Source organism: Crinia signifera, chromosome 2 (assembly GCF_055691185.1).
Source record: "Crinia signifera chromosome 2, ASM5569118v1, whole genome shotgun sequence".
Taxonomy (NCBI): Eukaryota; Metazoa; Chordata; class Amphibia; order Anura; family Myobatrachidae; genus Crinia; species Crinia signifera.
In genome coordinates this window covers 312125762-312151710 of record NC_139218.1, presented here as the reverse complement: position 1 = coordinate 312151710, position 25949 = coordinate 312125762, and the positions used below count along the sequence as shown (strand labels likewise).

General features: G+C 46.2%; 1 protein-coding gene across 1 annotated transcript; it reads left to right on the top strand.

Annotated features, from left to right (window-relative positions):
• The first annotated feature begins 314 nt into the window (after nucleotides 1-314).
• LOC146059089 (uncharacterized) lies at nucleotides 315-2009 on the top strand. Its single transcript, XM_083171212.1, has 2 exons — nucleotides 315-654; nucleotides 1889-2009. Exons 1-2 carry the CDS (start codon nucleotides 435-437, stop codon nucleotides 1996-1998), a joined length of 330 nt encoding a protein of 109 aa, XP_083027338.1. The 5' UTR covers nucleotides 315-434; the 3' UTR covers nucleotides 1999-2009.
• The last annotated feature ends 23940 nt before the right edge of the window (nucleotides 2010-25949 follow it).

The window sequence follows — 25949 nt, the reverse complement described above, 5'->3', positions numbered from 1 at the left end:
TGCGCGATGTGAGTGTTTACACATTAAATGGGCATTTGTACATTATTGCTTACATGACCTTTTTTAAGCCAATAAGGTAACCTGGCTGATCATGAGTTAAACATGGCATACACTATATGTGTGCTACTTCCTGTTTGACACCCTGTAATGGTGATAAAATATGTAATTGTGTAGGATTATTGTTTGTGATGCTTACAATGGCCCAAATGTCACATCATAACTGCCATGTTACAGGCTGTGCTTGATAAAAGCCAGTACATTTATCTCTACTTATCACCTTTGCATTTATTGCTTGTTAAGGCTTAATACATCTGTCCAAATGACCCCTAATTGGCACTAATGTTTTTTTTCTCTCAAACACAGCACGGGATCGAGCAAGACAGGCACGGGAGGAGGCAGAGGCGGCCCAGGCCCAGGAGGAGGGCTCTGATGGGATGGCCGAGGAGCTAGTGGCAGAGGACGGGGAGCAAATGGAGGAGGAGGTGGTGCCACTAGAAGAGGAGGAGGTGGTGCCACTAGAAGAGCAGGAGGTGCTGCCAGCTGAGGAGGAGGTGGTGGCAGCCGAGGAGGAGGTGCTGCCAGCTGAGGAGGAGGTGGTGGCAGCCGAGGAGGAGGATGAGGAGGCCTGTGAGGTGGAGCAGGCGGCCGAAAGTGGTATGTATACATAAAGAATCATTATTCCTTTTGTTATCTACTATTTGCTATGTAGCACTGGTGATTCAATTGTGTTTTAAAATACTATAAAGTCATATAACAAACAGGGTAGCAACAGACACACTTAGATAGGGTGCCCAAACCACCCCTTTCATCCTGGACACATATTAATGACACAGGTTGTGGGGATGGCTTTCAGGTCGATTTTAAGTGCCACAGAACCTGTGTAGTTAATCTGTATCCTGGAAGAAAGGGATGCCATGCTCATGTAAGGGTTACATGTCCCTGCTGCAAGCGTACAATCTGTAGCCTCATATAGGTGAATAGAGTTTACAGGTGATTGATATTTCTAAACTAGATTAAGTATGGCATAAATGGAGTATGGACAGGCGTGGCTTAGAATGGAGTCACAAGTGGTCAGTGCCCCTGGGCCCTCCACTAGCTAACCAACCCCTGCAGTCTGCATGTATTGTTGGCACCATAATTGTTGGTTGATTTTGTCTTAATAATGATTTTGTGCATGGGAGTGGGTTAGTGCTGCAGCTTTACCTACCTGGCATTATGACAATGATTTATGGAGCAGACCATTAGCAGGCAAGCCATGCTTGATTGCACAAATGTACTGTGCATTCCTGAGAGTTGACTAAGTCCCATGCCACGTTGCATCATAGAACAGACACTGAGCGATTTTTGATGAGTTGTTATTGCTGGAGCTCATGACATGCTTCTCAGAGCTTAGTCATGGGTGGGTTTGGATTCAGAAGGAGCACTATGACTGTGAGGTGTTCTACAGAGTAAAGGGACGAGGGAAAAAAACAGCCTTTCCTTTTAGTATGTATGCATGTATGTATAGATGTATGTGTCATATATATAGTTATATATGTCTCTATATACAGGTATTGGATATAGAGAGCGCTAGATAGAAACCTCCACCTTACTGTGACATTCAATAGTGGATTCAAAATTTTGCGATTTGTAAACAAATTTTATTTAAAAATGAATAATATAGTCGATGTCAGACACTATTCACATAAAACATAGTAAAATTATAATACAAGCATTTCCAGTGAGTCGAGACCCTATATCTCTATATACATATATATATATATATATATATATATATACACATACACACACACACCTGTCACCTTGCATTTATAACATTTATGTATGACTATGTTAAAAGTATTCATGAATATCATAACTAATTTTACCCCCTTTAACATGCCCACAGATGAGCCTACCCAAGCAGAGGAGGGTGTACGTGGGGCCCTTCTCAGAATGCGCCATCACCTGCAGCTGGTCCTTGCCGACCTGCAAGATCTGACAGATCTTCTAATATAATTTTTGTTTTTGTTAATAATTTATTTTAATATTATTGCTAAAATTAAAAAGTTTATCACAGTTTGAAGTTGTATGTGTGTTTTTTACACTTTACTACTTTATTATGTGTTAGTAATAATTAGCACATTGTAGAATATTGCATTTGACGTGCAATTTTGATATCATATGCATACATAAAAGCTACATAAAGGGGTGACAATGATTAAAATATCACTTCACATGATGTAAGAGTTAATGTGTGTAATGGATGTGGTAGTAATGTGTTTAAGTATCTATTAGGATTTAATTGATTCCAATTCCAAACAAACACTTTTTAATGAGGTTGCCTAATTGCATAAGTGGGTCATGTGATCGATTTCTGTGTTCAGATAATAGTGTTGAATTGTGCGTAAATACACCGCATCGGTGCGTACGGGCAGGTTCCCGTCCGTTCTGACGCGGTAAGACCGTGCTTACGCTGTAAGACCGTGCAGAATATGTGCGTGTCCACCGCACACGCAAGGTTTGGATGTCTTCCGTAAACACGCCCTCTTCTTAAAGAGTGAGTCCGTCTGAATGCGGAGGCTCGGTGGGCGTTTCTACGGACGATGTCCGCACAGCGTGGCGTGCGGACCGCTACGTAAGAATTCGGGAAAGTACGCACCGATCAGAATAAGGGCCATTATGTGAATATACCTTCAAGGCTGATAATACTTCTTTACTGATTTTCTATGTCATTTTCATAATTGTTAGATTGGATCACTACTGATGACATTTCTGTTTTAGCAAAATTTTATTGTTTTTAATAAGTTAAAATACTCCATATAATTGCCTGAAATTCACAAAGGTGAATTAATTTCTCATTTCAACATTACCCATAAAGGAGAACTCCAAATGAGGTCACTATCCATTTACAGTGTTACAGGCGCAAAACCTGACTCCTGAATCGCTGATAAGATTGGTTTCTTAGCGACCATCTTACGCTAACAGTTATAATAGCAACATAAAACTCAGCCACTTAGCCCAATTGTTCTCTTAAAAAACCTTGGCAGACTATAGCACATGAATAATTCATGAGATCCATGTGTTTTCTCATCCGCTTCAATATCAAGTGTGGTGGTGTCTGATCCATGCAGTAGCAAAAAAGGCTTTATTGTTTTTTGTTATGAAATTATTTTTTTTAACTGGTATGATGTTTTGATAGTCAAAGTAATCACTCCATCATTCCCAAACTTTTTTGAATCACGGCGCCCTAGAGCATCCCAAAAACTTTCATGGCACCCCTAGGCTGGATTTTTTATGATTGAGAAATTCTGAAAACAATATTAAATTAAGTAAATAGTGTTTTTATATGTCATCCTTAGGGTCAGTTATGTGGTGAGGGACAGGACTTGCTACGGATTGTCCACATGTGTTATGATTGGCAGCCACAAGCACTGGATTTGCCTGTTACATTGATCATAAATAATTTTAAATGGACTGGACCACCAGCCCAGGGCACCCCTGCAAGTCTCCTGAGGCACCCCAGGTTTCCACAGCACACAGTTTGGGAACCACTGGGTTCATTTGTTATAGATAATAAACACATTCCATATTTTCCTTAATCGAGGTACACACTGAAGCGATCTGGACAATTTGCCAGTTTGTAATGACAAATCAACTAAACCGATCAGTGTGTATGGGTGATTGGCGCTCCCGTGGTCCCTAGAGACAGGCTCGAGGCTTGTATGTTACTTTGAAGTGGTTCTTCAATCTTGGTAGCAGTACTGTACCTCAGGCTGCTTGGAAGCGCATGATATATTGGCACACAAACTATTTGTCTCTGTTGCACATCAAATCTAGCTATAACGTTACAAACCTTGTTTGTGCTTATGAAGGATGGAACATGATCGTTCCATCCTTCTTAAAGAATTCTTCAGTATGTACACAGAATCTTGCTCAGTATGGTAGCGCGTGCGTCTCCTGCACAAAGGGGTAAGTGCGTCTCATGCACAATAAAGGACACATTTGCCAGTGATCCATGTTACATACTGGCAAATACCTCCATTTCAAACCCCCACTATCCACTCCAGCCCAAAGCATGGCGAGCGTAGCGATCCCCGCGTGGGGACACGGTATGCGTCCTCCTGACCTGTTCATACCCACACTACCCACGTCGGTGTGGAGTTGATTTTATATATTTACATTTAAGTGTGGCGAGCAACCGAGGTGTATTCCGCGTCCCCTCGCGGGTCTAGCTGCGCTCGCCACGCTTTGGGGCGAGGATAGTGGGGGTGTTTCAGGAACACATTCACACCTGCCTTTTCAGGCAGGTTAAAATGGTCAATGGTTCCCACACAATGTAATAAGCACTGACTGACTACGCTAACTGTGTAATGCTAACTGACTACGTTAACTACGTAAGCTTTGCCTGGCCGCGAACGGGCGGGAACACGACGCTGATACTGACAGGGACACCTGCCTGACTACGCTAACTACGTAAGCTCCGTCTAGCCGCGAACGGGCGGGAACTGATTCTGACAGGGACGCTAACTACTCTGGCCGCGGGAACACTACGCTGATTCTGACAGGGACACTATACTGACTACGTAACTACCGCCGTGAAACTACACAAATACCAATAGTTTATACAAATAGTAGTACACAAATACAACACTTTTATGGATACAACTATAGTCTGTGGAATGGATGGGGAGAATACCCCAAAAAATAGAAGGTCATGCAGTCTCCTTTACTCTCCTCTAGAGATGACAGGTGACAACACAAACCTATTGGCCCACACATTCACTCCCCTAGACTGGTCATAAAAACATGGCAACCCTGCAAAATATACTAAAGCTGGGTACACATATGTACAATTTCATTTTTCTTGCGACTGTTCGTTCGACTGAATACACGTTCGACCGTCCAAAACATACGACCGTTCTGCGCGTACACATATGTACAATTTTACTTGCGACGTCCGATGTACTCCCGTCCAAACAATCGCAAGAAGAAGTATATGAAAGACCCTGTAACCCTTTGCCTGCTGTTTTAACTAATGTGTGTTTAATGCCTCACTGCCCAACACTTTAGAGGCATCACTTTAAGACATTAATCAATGTTGAAGTTTTAATAGTGTGTTATGGTGCCCTGCAAAGAGCTTCCAGCACACTCTATTAAAACTTCAACATTGATTAATGTCTTAAAGTGATGCCTCTAAAGTGTTGGGCAGTGAGGCATTAAACACACATTAGTTAAAACAGCAGGCAAAGGGTTACAGGGTCTCTCATAATGCAGCATACCACCGTGCTTTGTCAAACTGTCAAGCATATCGATCGAACATGCGTACACACTTCACTTTTGTTCCGATATGGAGCCGTCCTGTCGGATGAAATATTAAGCAGCAAAGAACCTTCGACCGACCGACCGACCGTGGACGGCCAAGAGCGTTTTTGGCCGTTTATCGATCGCACAGCAGCAATTGGGACAGCGTACACACCTATACAATCGAACGGCCGTTTGCCCCCAGATTGGAAGAACGGCCCGACGATTGTATATATGTGTACCTAGCTTAAGAGACTGAACTCCATTTTCAGCATTATGGGCCAGATGGAATTCAGTGTGAGCCCAGCGGCCATGTGGGATGCCTGATGAACGTTGAGCTTTTTTTAAAGGGTTGGTCATTTACAAGTCAAATCGATTCCTTTTAAATGGAAATGCAATATGCTGACATACTTTAGACAAAAAAGCAGCACAAGCAAAAGATCGACATGGAAATGGTTGGCACATGAAAAGGACAATGTTTTTAATGTTTTTGGTTTCAATTTGCATGGCAAGGTGTTTTGCTTAGCACACTTTACCATTCCTATTTACAGTCTACCATTCCTAATTACAGGTAAATTATTACAAAAAAAGTCCCCAAAAATAAAAATATTCCATAAAGCGCACAATTACCTTTTTATGTGTTGACTTAGCAAGTAGAGGCAGGGATTAGCATAATCATAAATGTCAGGATGCAGTGTGGGGGTAGGATGTAATGGGACATACCGTATACTGAATTTTTACTACCTGTCACCATAATCCATGCCTTCATCTGGTGCTATTAATTATTTTGCTGGTAATCCCTGCCTTTAAACTGTTTAATACACTAACAAAATCACTTCCACATTCCCAGCTGTGGAGATCAGCAACGTGATTCATCCTTGCTGCCAGATTTGTGGGTTGGATGGATTCGAACTTGGGGTCTGAATCACGTTTACTCGGTCCCCTGCAAATTATCTGCGGTGATCGATGTTTCGGGTCTGCGCATGCGTATTTGCAAATAACCTAATGTGCAGACCCAATATGCGATCACCTTCGGCGACTATCACAGTCACCGAAGAGTTCACACACAGTGGGGCGGGTAGTGGGTGGGCAGGGGGCTGTCGCATGGGGACGCCCAGTGTTTCCTGGGCATGCCAATAAAAACGGTGGATGCGCCCAGAAAATTGCTAGGAGTCTTCATGCAGGCGTGGCGAAGCCTGCATGAAGCAGGCGGGTGATATCACATGACATCAGCGCCCACCCACTTTTTGGCCATCTGTTGCGCAGATAAAAGTCAGATCAGACTGACTTTTATCTGCGAGCAGGCAAAAAACATTCCATGGTTGGCGACCATGGAATGATTTTTCTCCCATACGCCCGCATGCGAAGGGATGTGTCAGCGCAAGTTTCTCCTATATATGCTGGATAGGAAAATAACCGTTTTTCTTTCATTTCAGATTCTTACAGCTTGGCAATTCCCAGACTTCACAAGTGGGTACAACAATCCAGAGGTCCCCAGTGTAGACTCCACACCCCAAGCCTACTGGCAAACCACTAACTAGTATTGGGAACCTTGACCCTCTGCACTGGACACATATTTACAGGTAAGTGCAAACCACAGGAGTCAGATAGGGATACGGTCATTGGATCACCAGAATGATGGTCGACAAGCATTAAGTCAACACCATTAGGTTGACATGCATTTATGTCCACATGGCTTAAGGTCCCTCCCGCCCTCTACGGTCGGCTGACGACTGTCGTCTCTCCTCCACCCTGATCACTGCTTCCCATGCTAGAGTACAGGACTTTGCCCGTGCTGCACCCCTTCAGTGGAACGCACTCCCTCGCTCCATTAGACTCTCCCCGACCTTGCAAAGCTTCAAACGGGCACTGAAAACTCACCTATTCATCAAAGCGTACCCTTCCACTGCATAAACCAGATGGTTCTCCAACCCCTTGCCTGTTTACATCCTGCTATCTAACCACCACCCACTCACTTGCACCTCTTGTAATCTGTCTGTCTCCCCTTCCTACTAGATTGTAAGCTCCTCCGAGTAGGGCCCTCTTTCCTCCTGTTGTCAAAGCCCACTTCTCCTCACATTTCACTCACAGCTCTCCTTTACTCCAACACTCAGTGACCATCTTTGTCCGCATACTCATCTCCATCATTGGCATCTACCCTCTAGTTGTATTTTGATTGAGTCCTCACTACTTACAGTATATCCAAGCTGTAATGTGTATTGAACTGTGGCGCTCTTTATTTGTACTGTATTTTTGTTATTTATTCAATGTTATGCCAAGCTTTGTCTCCCTGTATTGTCCCTTTGTACGGCGCTGCGAAACACTTGTGGCGCCTTATAAATAAAATTATTATAATAATAATAATAATAAGGTCGACATGGCTTAAGGTCGACAGGGTCATTAAGTCGACAGGATCATTAGGTCGACATGTTTAGGGTCGACAGGGTCATTAGGTCGAAATTGGGTTTTTTACTTTTTTTTTGCCAAAATATGCTGACAGGCGATATTTCATGCCCTACCATCCACTAGGGCGTGGTGGGAAAATAAAATAGTGTGCCGAGCCTCTCTAACCACCGTGCCAGAAGCATGGGTAGCGCAGCGAGCCATGCATGGGGACATGGTGCTACTTTTTTAGTGTTTATGTTGACATTCCGGTTTAAAAAAAAAAAAACCATGTTGACTTTTTCAATGTCAATTTTTACCAATGTCAACCTAATGACCCTGTCGATCTAAAGTCATGTTGACCTTCCTGTATGTCGACCTAAATGCATGTCAACCATAATGCTGGTCACCTAATGATCCATACCCGTCAGATATTAGGAAAAACCTGGACTGGATGTATTCATTCCTGATGCTGCTGCTCTAAACCTGAGATCAAGATCCTGCTGTTCCAAATGAAACTCATGTGGAACTATACTGTCCAGACCACATTTCCCATATGTGGAACTATACTGTCCCAGCTACACTTCCCATATGTGGAACTATACTGTCCCGGACACACTTCGCATATGTGGAACTATACTGTCCCAGCCACACTTCCCATATGTGGAAATATAGTGTCCCGGACACACTTCGCATATGTGGAACTATACTGTCCCGGACACACTTCGCATATGAGGAACTATACTGTCCCGGACACACTTCGCATATGTGGAACTATACTGTCCCGGACACACTTCGCATATGTGGAACTATACTGTCCCGGACACGCTTCGCTTATTTGGAACTATACTGTCCCGGACACACTTTGCATATTTCAGCTAAAATAAATAAACTGGAAGCAACATTTTTGGAGCAAAAATAGATTCATAAATTGATCACAAATAACTGTCTTTGGGATTACTCCATGTTTTATATGCTGGTTACGAAGATTTGAAGGAACGAAGAATGTGAACATGATAATGAACTGCGGACTGCATATTTAAATAGTCTCTGGATTACTGGACAGGAAACTGGAAGAATCTGGGAAGACCTGAAGAAAATCCGGAGGCAAAGAACTGGAGGAAACGGAGATACTTAATGGTGTCGTGGAAACCGAGCCCAAATGGACAATACTGTCGGATCTATTCCGACTGGGCCAAGCGCTTTTAAGCGAATTCAGCCCGTCATAAAGTGCACCCGGTGCCCTGATGATTCGCACTCGTGAATAATCTGCATCATAAAAGATCGACCCCTTGGTATCACTTGGTATCACAACAGGTACAGTCTACAGTTGTGGGAGGATAGAGAGATAAGGGGAGTATATATTCCTTCATTTAAAATATGAAGTTGAATGATAATTATTGATGAATTAAAGTAGCAGGTGCGAATGTTAAATTTCTACAGTAACTAAAATCTGCTACAGTAAGGTTAAAGCAGAAATTTTTATGGAGTGATATTGTTTTTCATACCTACACATGAGTCCTAAAGTGTTGCTTATTTACACAGTATTCAATGGGATTGATGGTATATTTGCAATGGTAAAATGTTTTATTCTCATACATAAAAAAATGTTTCTGAAATGGGTCTGAGCCAGCTAAACCCCTTTTACATTGCATTGTGGAGCCAGTTTATTACTGGTTATTACTGGGTTGATGCCTTTCACACTGAACCCCGTTCACCCATAGAAAACAATGTAATGTCATTTGTAATGGACTTCTATGGCTCAATATTTGTATTATAGCTAACAATAAATTTGTTTGTTGATGTTTATGTACTGGACCAATTTCAAATGTTTTTATATATCAGAGAATCCATTACAGTGCCAGTGATTTGCCTGGCAATTTCTGCCTCCCCTCTTGTTCTAAGCATCTAACCCCATGTCGACCTGATGACTCTGTCGCCCTAATGACTCTGTCTACCTAACCCCATGTCGACCTTCAGTCATGTTGACCTTCATGCCTGTCGACCTAGGGGTGTCAACCTAATGCTTGTCGACCTAGTTGCTGTCTATCCCATGATCCATACCCACAAGGACTTAAACTGCAGTCACATTCAACCTTAGTGTAATTTGAGTACAGCGACAGGGCAGTGAGGCAATGTTTAGGCGGGCGGCAACGCAGCATTGCAGGGACGCAGTTCCAAACAATACAGGAATGTCCAGACCATTTTCATGCTGAGCCATTGGAGTTGTGTGACAACACATGCTGCAGCTGTAACCCTAAACATGATGGCCCAGAGCCTGTCATCACAGCTATGCTGTGCACGCAGGGGGCTACCCTTGTAGTGGAGGGAAGGACCCGACACTCGTGGCTGGACAGCTCGCCACATGCTAGTGCCAGGAAATGTAGTTTTGTGAATCTTCGCAAAACTACTAAACATCCTAGCACCTGATGTGTGACCTTGTGCATGTATACATTTTCATATTTCAACACTTACTTATATAAACCTGAAATAACGACTCGGAGACTTGGATCTGGCAGAAATTGTTAGCTGAATTTATTTAAAACATTTTAAGCTAATTGTTTGTATTAGAATTTCTTAATTAAATGGTGGCCCAGAAAGAACGGCTAGTGATCTAAGCTCCACCCCACGACTTACGTATGTAATAACGTATTACCTACACAAGCGGTATGGCTCCACCTACTCCATTGACTGCCAACCCGAGCGGGTGGTCTCGCTGTCCCCCGAGCGGGTGATCTAGCGCAGGCCTATAGTCAATGAAGGTGAGCGCACCAAAAACAACCGATGTGATGTATAAACATCGCTTACTGAAGACCTAAATCAATTAATCTGCCGTTCTTTCCCGCCTTTCAGCCAACGCGTTTACAGCCCCCCCCCTTTTAGCCCCCCCCTTACCACATTGAAATCGGGCGGGTAGGGTGGGAAATTCCACAGGGATAAGAGGAAGACTCCTCCTTCCCTGTCCCTATTATCCTCAGCTAACTCTGCCCTCCCCTGCTTTCCTATTGGCTCCGAGTCACATGCCCTATTGTGTACACACAGCCTTGGATGTTTAATTCACTCCTTTCCTATGGCAGTCATTGCGTTATTCTAAACATCCTAGCACCTGATGTGTGACCTTGTGCATGTATACATTTTCATATTTCAACACTTACTTATATAAACCTGAAATAACGACTCGGAGACTTGGATCTGGCAGAAATTGTTAGCTGAATTTATTTAAAACATTTTAAGCTAATTGTTTGTATTAGAATTTCTTAATTAAATGGTGGCCCAGAAAGAACGGCTAGTGATCTAAGCTCCACCCCACGACTGACGTATGTAATAACGTATTACCTACACAAGCGGTATGGCTCCACCTACTCCATTGACTGCCAACCCGAGCGGGTGGTCTCGCTGTCCCCCGAGCGGGTGATCTAGCGCAGGCCTATAGTCAATGAAGGTGAGCGCACCGAAAACAACCGATGTGATGTATAAACATCGCTTACTGAAGACCTAAATCAATTAATCTGCCGTTCTTTCCCGCCAAAGCGGGGGTCCTGGTCCCAGGACACCCCCGCCCCGCCACCAGACTAGAGCACCAAAAAAGGCCGCTCCTAGAAATAGATCCTCTACAAATCTGAGCCTCTCTTCGTTTACATAGGGGATTCTAACAGGGAGAAACCCATGGTGGCAATGACACTTCATTTGCCCATGTGTGGCGCCTGCACCTTGGGCAGCCATGCCCACCGTGCTGCCTTGACCTACCCCTGGCCTGAGGCATGATGCAAGTGCAAATTATGATGCCTAACTTTTCTAGCCCAAACTGAGGCATGATGCAATTCCAAATTAAGATGCGGGCAAGTCATGATGCGCTAATGGCCATCAGACTACTAAAGGTCGAGGCCCGCAGTTCCTATGCCGTGCTAATGTCCATTGGACCTCTCCAGGTCAGGGCCCGCATTCGTTTCCCTGCTGCGCTAGTGTGCATCCGATCACTTGAGGTCAGGGGCCGCAGCTTACCTGCTGTGCCCTTGGCTAGCTGACCCCTTCCAGGTTGGGGCCTGCAGCTTCCCTGCTGCGCTAATATGCATTTGACCCCCCAAGGTCATGGGCCCACAGCTTCCATGCTGCGCCCAATGGCCAACTGTCCACTTTCAGGTCAGGGCCCGCAGCTTCTGTGCTGCGCTAATATGCATCAGACCGCTCAAGGTCATGGGCCCACAGCTTCCATGCTGTGCCCAATGGCTAACTGACCACTTTCAGGTCAGGGCCCGCAGCTTCTGTGCTGCGCTAATATGCATCAGACCGCTCAAGGTCATGGGCCCACAGCTTCCATGCTGTGCCCAATGGCCAACTGACCACTTACAGGTCAGGGCCCACAGCTTCCCTGCTGTGCTAATATAAATCAGACCACTCAAGGTCGTGGGCCCTCAGCTTCCATGCTGTGCCCATGGCCTACTGACCACTTGAAGGTCAGGGCCCGTGGTTACCGTCCTGCGCTAGTGGCCAACAGACCACTTGAGGTCAGGGCTTACAGCTTGCCTTTGGACTAAGGTGTGACCTGCCCTCCCTACCTCGATACTACTTCCCGACCCCTTATGGGTGGCAAGAATTGTGCACTGGTTTGTAAGGCTATGATATGTTAGCGTATTTTAGGAGGATCTGCCAAAGAAAATAAAATTTTTGATGCCCAATTTTGGTTGCATATAATTTGGTAAAGTACCAATAGAACGCCCATTTTGACACAAAGGGGAAAGGGTTCTGGGGAAAGGGAGTTACTCGGCCGGAGGACAAAAACGTCTGGACCTGCTGAGGGACTATTGACTATAGAATTCAGTCTGTCAGTTCAGGTAAAAAAGCGTGAAAACTCCGGACGCTCTGCCCAACAACAGAGCGTAGTTAATCCCCGAGTAGGATGGGCACAAATGACATACAAACATCCACCCAAGCGCTCGCGCGATCTGGCTGACGCACTGCCCTCATGGCAGTAGATGCGGGCAGATGTACTTATTGTAACTAGCGGTACGCCATCGGCCTAAGGCCCTAAATTTTGCCCTTTCCGCGGTTGTAGCTGCCCCTATTCTGTGAGAGTGTGTGCAGAATTCCCTTGAGGAGTGGCCTAACCCCTCGAGGCATCAGTGCAACATCTAGCTGAATGGGTACCCCACTTCTGGGTCAGGGCCTAACTTCCCTGCTGTGCTAATGTGCACCTGAACACTCTAGGTAATGGGCCTACAGCTTTCATGTTGTGCCCGATGGCCATCTGACCACTTACAGGTCAGGGCCCGCAGCTTCCCTGCTGCGCTAATATGCATCAGACCAGTCAAGGTCGTGGGCCCCCAGCTTCCAGCTGTGCCCATGGCCAACTGACCACCTAACAGGTCAGGGCCCGCAGCTTCCCTGCTGCGCTAGTACGCCTTAGCCCCCTGAAGGTCTGCATGTCCCCTTTTTTGCCCCACTTACTCCCCTTACTGTAGTTAAGTAAGAGGGATTACAATACTGCGCCTCTGAAGGCTGCTGTAACCGTTGTGAAGGTTGCCCTGGGCTATGAGATATAGCAGTAATTGGCTGTTGTGCCCGCGGCTCTCTTTCAAGCTTTGCGGATCTGTTGTGTTGCGTATTGGACTGCCCCTGGCTAAGCCGCCCTCCTGCCCTTATTGCTGTGTCCTTGCTTGCTCGCCCGCATACTGGCATACCTGGCTGGCTTTGCACTTGGGAGCTCTGGCCATGCTATTTACTCCCGGCCCCCTCCTATCAAGAGTGGCTGGAGTGAGACCCAGCATGCTCTGAAAAAGAAGAAAACCAAAAAACATTGTCTCACCACTGGAAGGACCGTCACCTGCTTGCTGTGACTCTGCTGTCCACACCTCATCAACCTCTTTGTTCGATTTGTATTCGATTTCCAATTCCTTCCACGTTTTTCAAGCAAGTTGTCATCTGTGGAGACATATGACTGGTCCCTGTCCTACTGCCCTCACACTTCCCTAATGCTGGAGTTATGTTATATACGAATATATAGTGTGAACAGTGAAGGGTAAGGTAGGGTTCTGGGGGGTGGGATCAAAATGTTAATATGGTATTGCGAGATATGGCCATATACGCCAGCCCCTTCCACCATGGCTAGTGCATAATAGGTTGGAGGATGCTATCATCCCAATGTATGTATTCTTGCAATTGCGCACTGCCCTGGATCTTAAAATCTATATTTCTTTACATCTGGACGCATATGTCCACCCGCGCTCATTTCGTTGTTGGCACCCGATGAATGCCCAAGTATGAGTGTGGAATATTATAATTGGGACTATTGGTTATTGCGTAATGCTAGCGGTTGTAACTTTAGTTATTGTGCTGCCTCCGACATAGTCGGGAAGTCATAGTGAATATCTGTGCGGGAACCTAGCTCTGTCCCTGTACATTACTTTTGCGTCCTTTTAGCCGAACCTGCTATAACTTTGCTGTTGCTGTTAATAATTGTAGATCTGTGAAGCAGATGGCGCTCTTCCGTCCTAGAATGCCGCAACTCAGACCATTAAAGGCTAGTGGTCTTAACTACTCATTATGCGGTGCTCTGTACCTCTACCGTCATATTATTTCCTCTATTTAGCATGCCGTTATAAGGCCCCACTTTTTTTGGGCCAATGCCTGGAGAACGGTGATCTCTAAGCCAAAACACCTTTTGTTAAGAACTGTATACCTAGGGATTGCGGATGATGTTATTGAGACATAAATTACTAAGGGCCAAGAGTCAGTTATAGCAAGAGATTGCGGTTAGTGGTCAATATGCCAGCATATCTATCGATTGTAAGCTTGCAGCAGGGGCCTCCTAACTCTCAGTTTGTCTGTCTGTTACCCTGTTTGTTTTTCCCCTGTCTCTGATTATAAAGCGCGTGAGAATCTGCTGCGTTATATAGGAAACTGCAAATCAATCAATATAAGCGCAAATGTGACAATTGTAGAAGGGAGTTTGCTGTTAGGTGCAGCGTGACCAATGTACGGTACGGTGGTGCAGTGATTAGCAACACTGTTACCAGTAGGGCCCTTGTATAACTGCAATACCTTGTCCACTCATTTATCGGAGAGCTTGTCTTTTTAAAATTGTACCAGTATATAATTGTAAGTGCGCCCGTCTTGGCGGTGTGCTATTAACCTTGGAGCCCCCCGGCTGCATCTATGCGCCACAATTTGCCATATAACATCAGTGGCCTCTGGGTTCCCACCAGTGGTGTCACCCTTGCAATTGTATTGTTTTCCTGGGACATCCTAGGCTACTTTTAACAGCTAGCTTAATGAAGATTATAGTTGGTAATATAATGTTGCAAAGTGTTCCCTGAGGCGGGGTGATCTGCACTCTCCGAAGGCTGTGTCTAGTTCTATATAAGGAGAGATTGTGAACGTGGCACCTAATGGTAGCGGGGGTTTGTACTGCTACGTCTGAGAGGAATCTTTTAAAGTGCCTTATAACCAAATGTAGATAAGACCCAAAGCAGTTGTTTAGCGACATATTGTAACAGTGTAATGCGGGTTAGTTGAAAATGAGGGTGATTTATGGTGGATAATTTGGCCATGATAAATATCCATTCGCCTTCAGGAGCTGCTACGCCCCCTTTCCCCGAACATGGGATATAAAACTCCGCCCCTGTAATAGCTAATGTACTGCATGGTCTTTTTATTCTGCAATGCGAGCTTTGCACTTGGAGCATGCCTTACTAATGCCTTGCGGCCCAGCCCTCTCTTGGATGCATGGCTCTTTAACTTCACTCCCCGCACGGGATCTCTCCATTGGTGGTGCCAACGGCCGTGCCCTAGAACCAAGGCAAGTAGCCAGCATGTAGGGGTTATATGCGGGAGCAGGGGAAGTTGCTCCGTAGTCACTACCAGACCTGATCGAGGACCTGGAGTGCTCCCCTGTCTCTATACCCTGCGTTTCCCCTCTACTGCTCTAATGGTTCTCCTTTCCCTGTGACTAAGGGGTTGAGTCTGCTCCTTCTGGTCTACCCAGGTACTGCAAGCTATTTGCCTTTGTAGGCATTCTCTCCCCCTTCCTATGTAATGTGCGCTCGGCCACCGTCGACCCTTGACCCCTGGCTTCCGCCACATTGATTCTTGGGGTCGCGGTGACTGAGCTGACTCTGCTCCCTCATGCACCGGACTCCAGTCCAGTGCACCTTGGTCGCTGTTTGGCGACTCCCTCCCCATGCCGCCGCTCCGGGCGCCAGACGCCCTCCCCCTACCCGCCGCCAAACACGGACTACCGTGTGCGACAGCGGTGTTAACACTCTCCCCACGCTCCAGCGGCCGGAACCTGCACAGAGTGACCCGTCTGGAGAAGGGAGGTAAGGAGTGACGCCGAGCGGTGCGGCGGAGGCCCCGCTGAAGTGTCGGTCCGCACGGCACCGCTCGGCGCTGTTGGGGATTGCGGCTTTTGCCCACAGCGAGGCAATGCGGGGGATGCAGCAATGTGCCCGGGTTTGCTCCTTCTCCGCCCTCCTTGTGGACAGACCGGCGTCCGCAGCGGAGTTTGCGGCGGCCAGTACCAGCATTGCAGACAGGCGGACGCCATTGATCGGGCACAGTCCCCCCGGTGAGTACAGATCAGGCATGGGGATGTAAAACTCTGCCCCTGCAATTGCTATCGGTGTATCATTTACCCATGTGTATAACTCCTGTAACCATGTAATCGGTGTATACGTCCTGTGATAGCCCTATAAGCCTTGCCTTGCTTTAACCCTTGCACCCCTGCCTAGGATACTGATAGGCCCTACCCAATGTTACGAGTACCTTACATAAATCCTAACAGTACTGTAATGCAATAATGCACTATAAGCGCTCTCCCTTGTATGCAGCTGTTAATATGTGTAAGATATATAATGGTGAAATTGTTAGAAACTACGACAGGCAATCTAAAATTCTAGGCCTCAATTCTAGTGCAGGGTCAGGGGTGCCTAATAATGTAAGCATGGAGCATCACTCACCAGAACCATTCCAGTGAAATTCCACAGGGATAAGAGGAAGACTCCTCCTTCCCTGTCCCTATTATCCTCAGCTAACTCTGCCCTCCCCTGCTTTCCTATTGGCTCCGAGTCACATGCCCTATTGTGTACACACAGCCTTGGATGTTTAATTCACTCCTTTCCTATGGCAGTCATTGCGTTATTCAACTCATGCTGTATTAAGCCTAATGTGCAAAAAGTTGGTGTACGATACTAAGATTCAAATTAGACTCTAATATTGCATACACACGTTGAGATGGGTAGTGAATGGGTACCCCAAAATTGCGCACTCTACTAAAATAGAGCAGCACCTCTGTAGGTTTAGACGGGACCAAAGGTTTAGAAATGCAAAAAAGAGTTCAGAGGGCGCTCTCCAATAAAACAACAGTTTTAAAAACATAAAGAATTAAATAATCCAGTGGATCAATACAATGAAGTACTTTGTTCACAGTTGTTAGATGTCAAGGTCAACAAAAGAACACATGCGGCCCTGAACACACGTTGAGATATGCACTATTTTTCTATTCAATTTTGCTTATAGAAGCGAAATCGAATATATAAATCGAATCGAAATCAAATGCACATCAAAGGCTTTTATTAGCATTCAATGCAGATTCCATCCAAATGCGCACTCCCGTGTAGTGGAAATCGAATAGAAAAAAGGCAAGACTATCTAGTGAAAATCTAATAGTAGATAGTGCAAATCTAATGTGTTCACTGCAGCATTCAGTTCGATCCAGATGCTATTTCAGTCTCCTGCCTTAAGGATCTGGTATACTGTGAGATCGAATTGAAATCGAAATTGCAAATCGAATGGTGCTAATCGAATGCACATCAAATGGAAAATAGTGAAAACCGAAAAGGAGTAGAAATAATTTCAGAACAAGTTGAATAGTCCAAATCTAATGGAAATCGAATTGAAAATGAAATCAAACCGTGTGTATGCACTATGAGCCTTATTCTGGTTAATTCGATTGGACGCGTGCACGCACCCTTGTGAATGACCGAAACCCTGCCTTGCAAATGGTTAGTGCGTACCACGCATTCGTACGCCAATTCGTTTGCAAGGCTTGCGAACAGATGTTTTACATGAACATCCATTCGCATGCCAGCGGGAACCTCCCTCATATTTTGATGGTCACTAACCAGTGAATGATGGCGAAGGCGCTTGTATATGTAAGGGTGGCCCAGACCACTTGTACATATGAGCAAAGAAATGCAGGGAATTGGGCGGACAGCTGACATCCGGCAATGTCAGCTTTCCGCCCCCTGCACGTGCGTCACAACCGCATTAGCATATGTACGCCCAGCATTTTAATGGGAACGCACATGAAACGCAGGGCGTACACATATGCTAATGCCCCAGCCCAGCACCCCACGCCTCTCTCCACCCACCGCTCGCAAGGCTGCGAGCATGCACTCGGAGACCAGTCTTCACGCCGAGTTCGCATGCACCTAGCGTAGACACATGTGCAAAAATGCTGCGGCACATACGCAAAACATCGGTCCCTGTGCGAATGTGCGGCCGCTGCGAATGAACCAGAATAAGGGCCTATAAGGGGTTATTTACTAAGATGGGAGTTCTGTTGAAGATGGGATTTTGCTATGGACAACCAATCAGATTCTATTATCTTCTAGAAGGTGCTAAATCATACATGGCCAAACTATGGCCCCAGCATGCCTTGCCACATTTTTGCCATTAGGGAATGCTAAATGTTAAAACTATGGCAAGGCATGCTGGTATATGTAGTTTCACATACCAGCTGGAGATTGGTTGCTAGGGGCAACATCCAATCTTCAATAGTACTCCCATTTTAGTAAATAAATCCATAATACTAAACAAATGATTACCTTGAAAACTTATTTTTCACAGTAGCCAGAAAACCTATAATTCCTAAATATTTTAGACAATATCTGTGCTTCATAACCTTACTTGGGTATTTGTGGTTTTAAAAAGGTGACATCATGGATAAAGACTTATTTCATTAGACTGTGATGCTGTGGGAAACGTGGCATGACTATATACATCGTCAACATACCTCATTTTCTCACAGCAAGCATATTGAACTGTTAGGGAAATGGGAGCGGCACACATCGCTATTACGTGTTGTGAACAAAGACCTGACAATTACATTAAAATTATATGATTAGAATGTATAGTAAAGTACACATTCTTGTATTTAAAGTAACTATAGCTACAGTCCTTGATTCCCAGGGTCATTGCCAGGTTTTCAAGACAAGCCTGTGAGGTTTTTTAACTTTTCCTCAATTTCAACATTTTTAATTAAATGTAAAAGAGGAGTACTTATAACACAAACTATTGTTTTCTGATCAGTTCCAGACAGCATGGAATGCCAGAACAGGTGTGTCATTCTATATGTCTCCTGCAAACAACCTGTACTTATGTATCAGCACAAAAGCATTATTCTTACATGTGGGTAGACATACATACAGTATCTAGTTGCTGTGTTACATACAGTAGGTATACCATGGAAACAGCATACTATAGGCAAAGAGCATGTTTACTTAGCTCAGCATACCCATATGTAAATGATGTTTTGTGGTGCCTGACACAAAGGGGGAAATTTACTAAAGGAAATTTGTAAAAAATAGGTGTATTTGTATCCATAAATACACTTATTTTTGACATTTAGGGGGAAATTTACCAATATGAAAAACCTAGTTTTTCGTATTGGTATTTCCCCTACGGCTGCATACGACTGTTTTAGTCGTATACAAAGTCGTGTTCCGGAGGGGAAATTACAAAGCAGTCAGATACGACTGCTTTGTAACCCTCCGATGGTGTAACCATTCGTATTAGCGGCACATATATACGGCCGCTAATACGAATATTTCTGGCAGTCTGCACGGATCAGTCAGATCCGTGCAGGCTGCAGTGTGTAAAAAAAATAGAAAAATTAAATAAATTTTTAAAAAAAACGGCGTGGGGTCCCCCGCACAGCCGTAACCAGCACCAGGCTGAAGGAGCCGGGGCCGGTAATTAAAAATCAGGGAACCCGACAAATAGGGATTCCCCGATTTTTAACAACCAGCCCCAGGCTCCAGGTCCGGGGCTGGTTCCCAAAATATGGGGGACAAAATGACTAGGGGTCCCCCGTATTTTAAGAACCAGCCCCAGGCACAACCAGCCAGCAGGGTAATGTCACAGCCGGGGGACACTTATTATATAAGGTCCCGCGGCCAAAACATTAACCCTACCGACCAGTCAGCCTGGCCAGGGGTCCTGGGGGAGTGGGGACCCCCCCAATGAAGGGGTCCCCCCCCATCCAGGACTTACCTGACCAGGCTGAAGCCTGGTGCTGTCCTCGATGCCCCTGGGCGGTGGGCATCGAGCTGATAGCGGTGTAAAAAAAAGATTAAACTATTGTCTAATACTGGGGCACTATGATTCCCAGCAAGCCTCCCCCGCAAGCTGAGACTTGGAGAACCACAAGTCCCAGCCTGCGGGGCATTAAAGGGCCCGCTGGGTCTTGTAGTGCCACAGTATTAAAAATAGTACAATAAAACACACTGACACACACTTAATTTTTTTTACACCGCTATCAGCTCGATGCCCACCGCCCAGGGGCATCGAGGACAGCACCAGGCTTCAGCCTGGTCAGGTAAGTCCTGGAGGGGGGGGACCCCTTCATTGGGGGGGTCCCCACTCCCCCAGGACCCCTGGCCAGGCTGACTGGTCAGGGGGTTAATGTTTTGGCCGCGGGACTTTATATAATAAGTGTCCCCCGGCTGTGACATTACCCTGCTGGCTGGTTGTGCCTGGGGCTGGTTCTTAAAATGCGGGGGACCCCTAGTCATTTTGTCCCCTGATTTTTAATTACCGGCCCCGGCTCCATCAGCCTGGTGCTGGTTACAGCTGTGGGGGGGACCCCATGCCGGTTTTTTATTTATTTTTTTCTATTTTTTTACACTGAAGCCTGCACGGATCTGACGGATCAGTGCAGGCTTAAAGCAAATACGACAGGGAAAGCAAGGTGTATTTTCCTGTCGTATTTGCGTGGGTGTTTTACACCACTAAGCAGCCGTATTATCAGTACGGCTGCTTAGTACATCAGGAATCACCATTCTTTTGAATGGTGATTTCTGTCGTATCCTATCGATGGTGTAGGGCATTCGCATTTGTAAATACAAATACGAATATTCCATCTTTAGGAATACGAATTGTTGTATTTTTGGGATTGTAAATCCCGAAAATACAAATTCGTAAAAAAAAGGTGTATTTCTCCCTACGAATACACCTTTTTTCTACGAATCCATTTTGGTAAATGTCCCCCTTACTATCCCGAAAATACGGTAATTCGTATTCGTATTGATAGTACTTCCATACGGATACGAATTGCCGTATTTTTGGGATAGATAATGTCAAAAATAAGTGTATTTCTGGATACAAATACACCTATTTTTTTTTACAAATTTCCTTTAGTAAATTTCCCCCAAAGTGGCCAAGGAGATCAACCTTTCGCAAAAGAAGCATCTGTTCCATTTCATGCTGGAGATATTTGTCTGCTCCCAAACATGACACTTTTTTTGTTGAATTAATTTAGACTAATATTAACTTATCTATATATCTGGGATACGGTCAATGGGTCACCAGCATGTTGGTCAACAGTCATTAGGTCGTCACCATTAGGTTGACATGCATTTAGGTAGACATGAGCCATGAGTCAACAGTCAAAAGGTCGACATGGGGTTTTCACTTTTTTTTTGAGCCGACATGTGCCGACAGGCAGTATTTCATGCCCTACTATCCACTAGGGCGATATGTGAGAAAAAATAGTGTGCCGAGCGCAGCGAGGCACCGTACCCGAAGCATGGCGAGCGCAGTAAGCCATGCGAGGGGACGTGCTGCTATGTTTCAGTGTCCATGACAACTGTGTCGACATTCAGGACAAAAATAAATTGAAAAACCACATGTGTCGACCTAACCCATGTAAATTTTTTGACCCTGTCAACCTAATCCATGTCGACCTAAATGCATGTCAACCTAATAATGTCGACCTAATGAATGTCGATCAACATGCTGGTGACCTAATGATCCACACTCATCTATCTATCTATCTATCTATCTATTTATCTATGCCCCCACAGTGCCAGATATGCCCCCACAGTGCCAGAGACACATATGCCCCCACAGTGCCAAATACACATATACCCCCACAGTGCCAGATATTCCCCCACAGTGCCAAATACACATATACCCCACAGTGCCAGATATTCCCCCACAGTGCCAAATACACATATGTCCACATATTTCCCACCAGCAACCATTGTTGCTGTCTCTCCATCTGCTGCTGCTGCTGGGGGGAGGGGACGGGGGAGAGCGTCGTACATGCCCCTCCTGCCCACACCCCAGTCTGCTGAGGCTACTACCCACAGCCCTCCTGCGCTCTCCACAGCGGCGGCTACAGTCCTCAGTGCAGGGGGCTGGCGGCCATTTTCCTGTAGCCGCGGCCGTGTTCTGGAAGCCGCGGCCAGCGCAGGAGGGCTGGAGGAGGTGGACAATGCGCAGGATCACCAGGGTGGTGATCCAGCGCAGCCCGCAGCCAGTGACTGGGTAAGCAGCCCGAGGGGCACATGGCACCCTGCCCCCCGGCCCAGCCCGCTCCTGGACACTGATCTGGTTCAAACCTGCTGGATATGGAGGGGAAATTTACTAAAATGGGAGTTCTATTTCAGATGGGATGTTGCTCTACAACCAATCAGATACTGTCTATTATCTTGAAGAAGGTGCTAAATAAATAAGAAGTAGATTCTACTTGGTTGTCCATAAAAACATCCCATGTGAAATAGAACTCCCATCTTAGTAAATTTCCCCCGGAGGGAGGGAGGGAGCTGTGAGGAGTTTGGAGGTAGAAGCAGATAGGGACTGGGAGTGGATTGGACAGTTTGTGGGCTAAAAACTGTCGCAGCTCAAAGTAAAAGTACATTGCAAAAGCAGTCATTTTGAGGGGCTTTTAACTAGCATCAGATATTAAGGGGGAAATTTACCAATATGAAAAACCTAGTTTTTCGTATTGGTATTTCCCCTACGGTTGCATACGACTGTTTAAGTCGTATGCAAACTCGTGTTCCGGAGGGTCAGTTACAAAGCAGTCAGATACGACTGCTTTGTAACCCTCCGATGGTGTACCCATCCGTATTAGCGGCCGTATATACGGCTGCTAATACGAATTATTTGTAGGCAGTCTGCACGGATCAGTCAGATCCGTGCAGGCTGCAGTGTGTAAAAAAAAATAGAAAAATAAATAAATGAAAAAAAAAACCGGCGTGGGGTCCCCCCACAGCCGAAACCAGCACCAGGCTGAAGGAGCCGGGCCGGTAATTAAAAATCAGGGAACCCGACAAATAGGGGTTCCCCGATTTTTAACAACCAGCCCCAGGCTCCAGGTCCAGGGCTGGTTCCCAAAATACGGGGGACAAAATGACTAGGGGTCCCCCGTATTTTAAGAACCAGCCCCAGGCAAAACCAGCCAGCAGGGTAATGTCACAGCCGGGGGACACTTATGATATAAGGTCCCGCGGCCAAAACATTAACCCTACCGACCAGTCAGCCTGGCCAGGGGCCCTGGGGGAGTGGGGACCCCCCCAATGAAGGTGTCCCCCCCTCCAGGACTTACCTGACCAGGCTGAAGCCTGGTGCTGTCCTCGATGCCCCTGGGCGGTGGGCATCGAGCTGATAAATGGTGTAAAAAAATAGATAAAACTATTGTTTTTTACTGTGGCACTACAAGTGCCAGCAAGCCTCCCCAGCAAGCTGGGACTTGGAGAACCACAAGTCCCAGCCTGCTGGGCATTAAAGGGCCCGCTGGCACTTGTAGTTCCACAGTTAAAAAAATAGTGCACAAAACACACTGACACACATTTAAAATAAAACTTTAATACATCCATTACACACATACTAATACTTACCTATCTTCTTCCCGTAGGTAGCCCTGGTCCTGATGTCCTCCGGTCCTGTGTCGGCGTTCCTCTTCATGTCGACGTCCTTCTTGAAGTCGACGTCCCTGTCGGCGATGGTGTCCGGGTCCGACGAAATCCATGGAGGAAGCTGTGAAAGGAAACCATACTCACCTGTCCCAGCGCGACGTAGTCCAGGTAAGGGTCTTTGCAAAAAAACAAACCGAACACCCCGAATCCAGCCGGACAGAGAGCCGCACGGTGTTTGTTTACATCGTGCGGCTCCGCCTCCCGAATGCCGCTATTGGCCGCCTTGCGGCCTAGCGGCTCCTGATTGGCCGCTAGGCCGCAAGGCGGCCAATAGCGGCATTCTGGAGGCGGAGCCGCACGATGTAAACAAACACTGTGCGGCTCCCTGCTGTCCGGCTGGATTCGGGGTGTTCGTTTTTTTTTTTTTGCAAAGACCCTTACCTGGACTACGTCGCGCTGGGACAGGTGAGTATGGTTTCCTTTCACAGCTTCCTCCATGGATTTCGTCGGACCCGGACACCGGACGCCATCGCCGACAGGGACGTCGACTTCAAGAAGGACGTCGACATGAAGAGGAACGCCGACACAGGACCGGAGGACATCAGGACCAGGGCTACCTACGGGAAGAAGATAGGTAAGTATTAGTATGTGTGTAATGGATGTATTAAAGTTTTATTTTAAATGTGTGTCAGTGTGTTTTGTGCACTATTTTTTTAACTGTGGAACTACAAGTGCCAGCGGGCCCTTTAATGCCCAGCAGGCTGGGACTTGTGGTTCTCCAAGTCCCAGCTTGCTGGGGAGGCTTGCTGGCACTTGTAGTGCCACAGTAAAAAACAATAGTTTTATCTATTTTTTTACACCATTTATCAGCTCGATGCCCACCGCCCAGGGGCATCGAGGACAGCACCAGGCTTCAGCCTGGTCAGGTAAGTCCTGGAGGGGGGGGACCCCTTCATTGGGGGGGTCCCCACTCCCCCAGGACCCCTGGCCAGGCTGACTGGTCGGTAGGGTTAATGTTTTGGCCGCGGGACCTTATATCATAAGTGTCCCCCGGCTGTGACATTACCCTGCTGGCTGGTTTTGCCTGGGGCTGGTTCTTAAAATACGGGGGACCCCTAGTCATTTTGTCCCCCGTATTTTGGGAACCAGCCCCAGAGCAGGAGCCTGGGGCTGGTTGTTAAAAATCGGGGAACCCCTATTTGTCGGGTTCCCTGATTTTTAATTACCGTCCCCGGCTCCTTCAGCCTGGTGCTGGTTACAGCTGTGGGGGGGACCCCACGCGGTTTTTTTTTTTAATATTTTTTTTTTTTTACACTGCAGCCTGCATGGATCTGACTGATCCGTGCAGGCTAAAACGCAAATAGAACAGGAAAATGGTGTTCTATTTTCCTGTCGTATTTGCGTGGGTGTTTTACACCACTAAGCAGCCGTATTATCAGTACGGCTGCTTAGTAAATCAGAAACCACCATTCTTTTGAATGGTGATTTCTGTCGTATCCTATCGATGGTGTAGGGCATTCGTATTTGTAACTACAAATACGAATGTCCCATCTTTAGGACTACGAATTGTTGTATTTTTGGGATTGTAAATCCCGAAAATACAAATTCGTAAAAAAAAGGTGTATTTCTCCCTACGAATACACCTTTTTTCTACGAATCCATTTTGGTAAATGTCCCCCTAAACATCAACCTATTTTCATGCCATTGGTAGGGTCAGGAGCATATATAACTCCAGTTACATGTCTTTTATTCTATAGTAACAGTTAAATAATTTATCAAAACAATCAGCAATTTGTAATATTGAGCACAAAGCTGTGATGCAATGTATCATGTTGTAAACAGATTGGCTCCTGCAGTGCTATAGGCTGTGAGATAAGTGAGCATGAAATACACACCAAACATGTCAAATGATATGCCAAGCATGTTATCTTCATTTACAATCTGTTCATACTAGCAGATGCAAGCACTTGCAATGAATGTTTGGGACGGTTTAGCAGGAGCACAGCAGGCCGCCCTCTCTCCTTTAAGGGAGCACAGGCGCCGCTATGGCGCTGACGCGGCATAAGGGGGAGGGGCAGGCCGTGCGGCCGGCGACCCGGCACAACAGGGGGGGGGGGGTCGGGCTGGTGTCCCCGTCCCCTTTTTCACACCTGGGGAACAAAGGGCAGCCAGTAGGGCACCTGGGGGGAGGTGCGGCCAGGAGGGGGTTAAAAGACCAGGCAGGGGAGCAGGCCGGGCACACAGCGTCCCGGAGCACAGTATATATTGTGAGCACAAGGCTGACCACAGCCTGGCTGACCATTGCAAGCTGACTATTGTTAGTTTGGCATATTTTAAAGTAGGAATATTTTTAAGTAGGGCGAA

Bases quoted from the DNA above. Each gene is read 5' to 3' on its own strand.
- LOC146059089 (XM_083171212.1), top strand. From the start codon at position 435: ATGGCCGAGGAGCTAGTGGCAGAGGACGGGGAGCAAATGGAGGAGGAG. The intron at 655-1,888 runs GTATGTATACAT...ACATGCCCACAG, and splicing joins GGAGCAGGCGGCCGAAAGTG to ATGAGCCTACCCAAGCAGAG.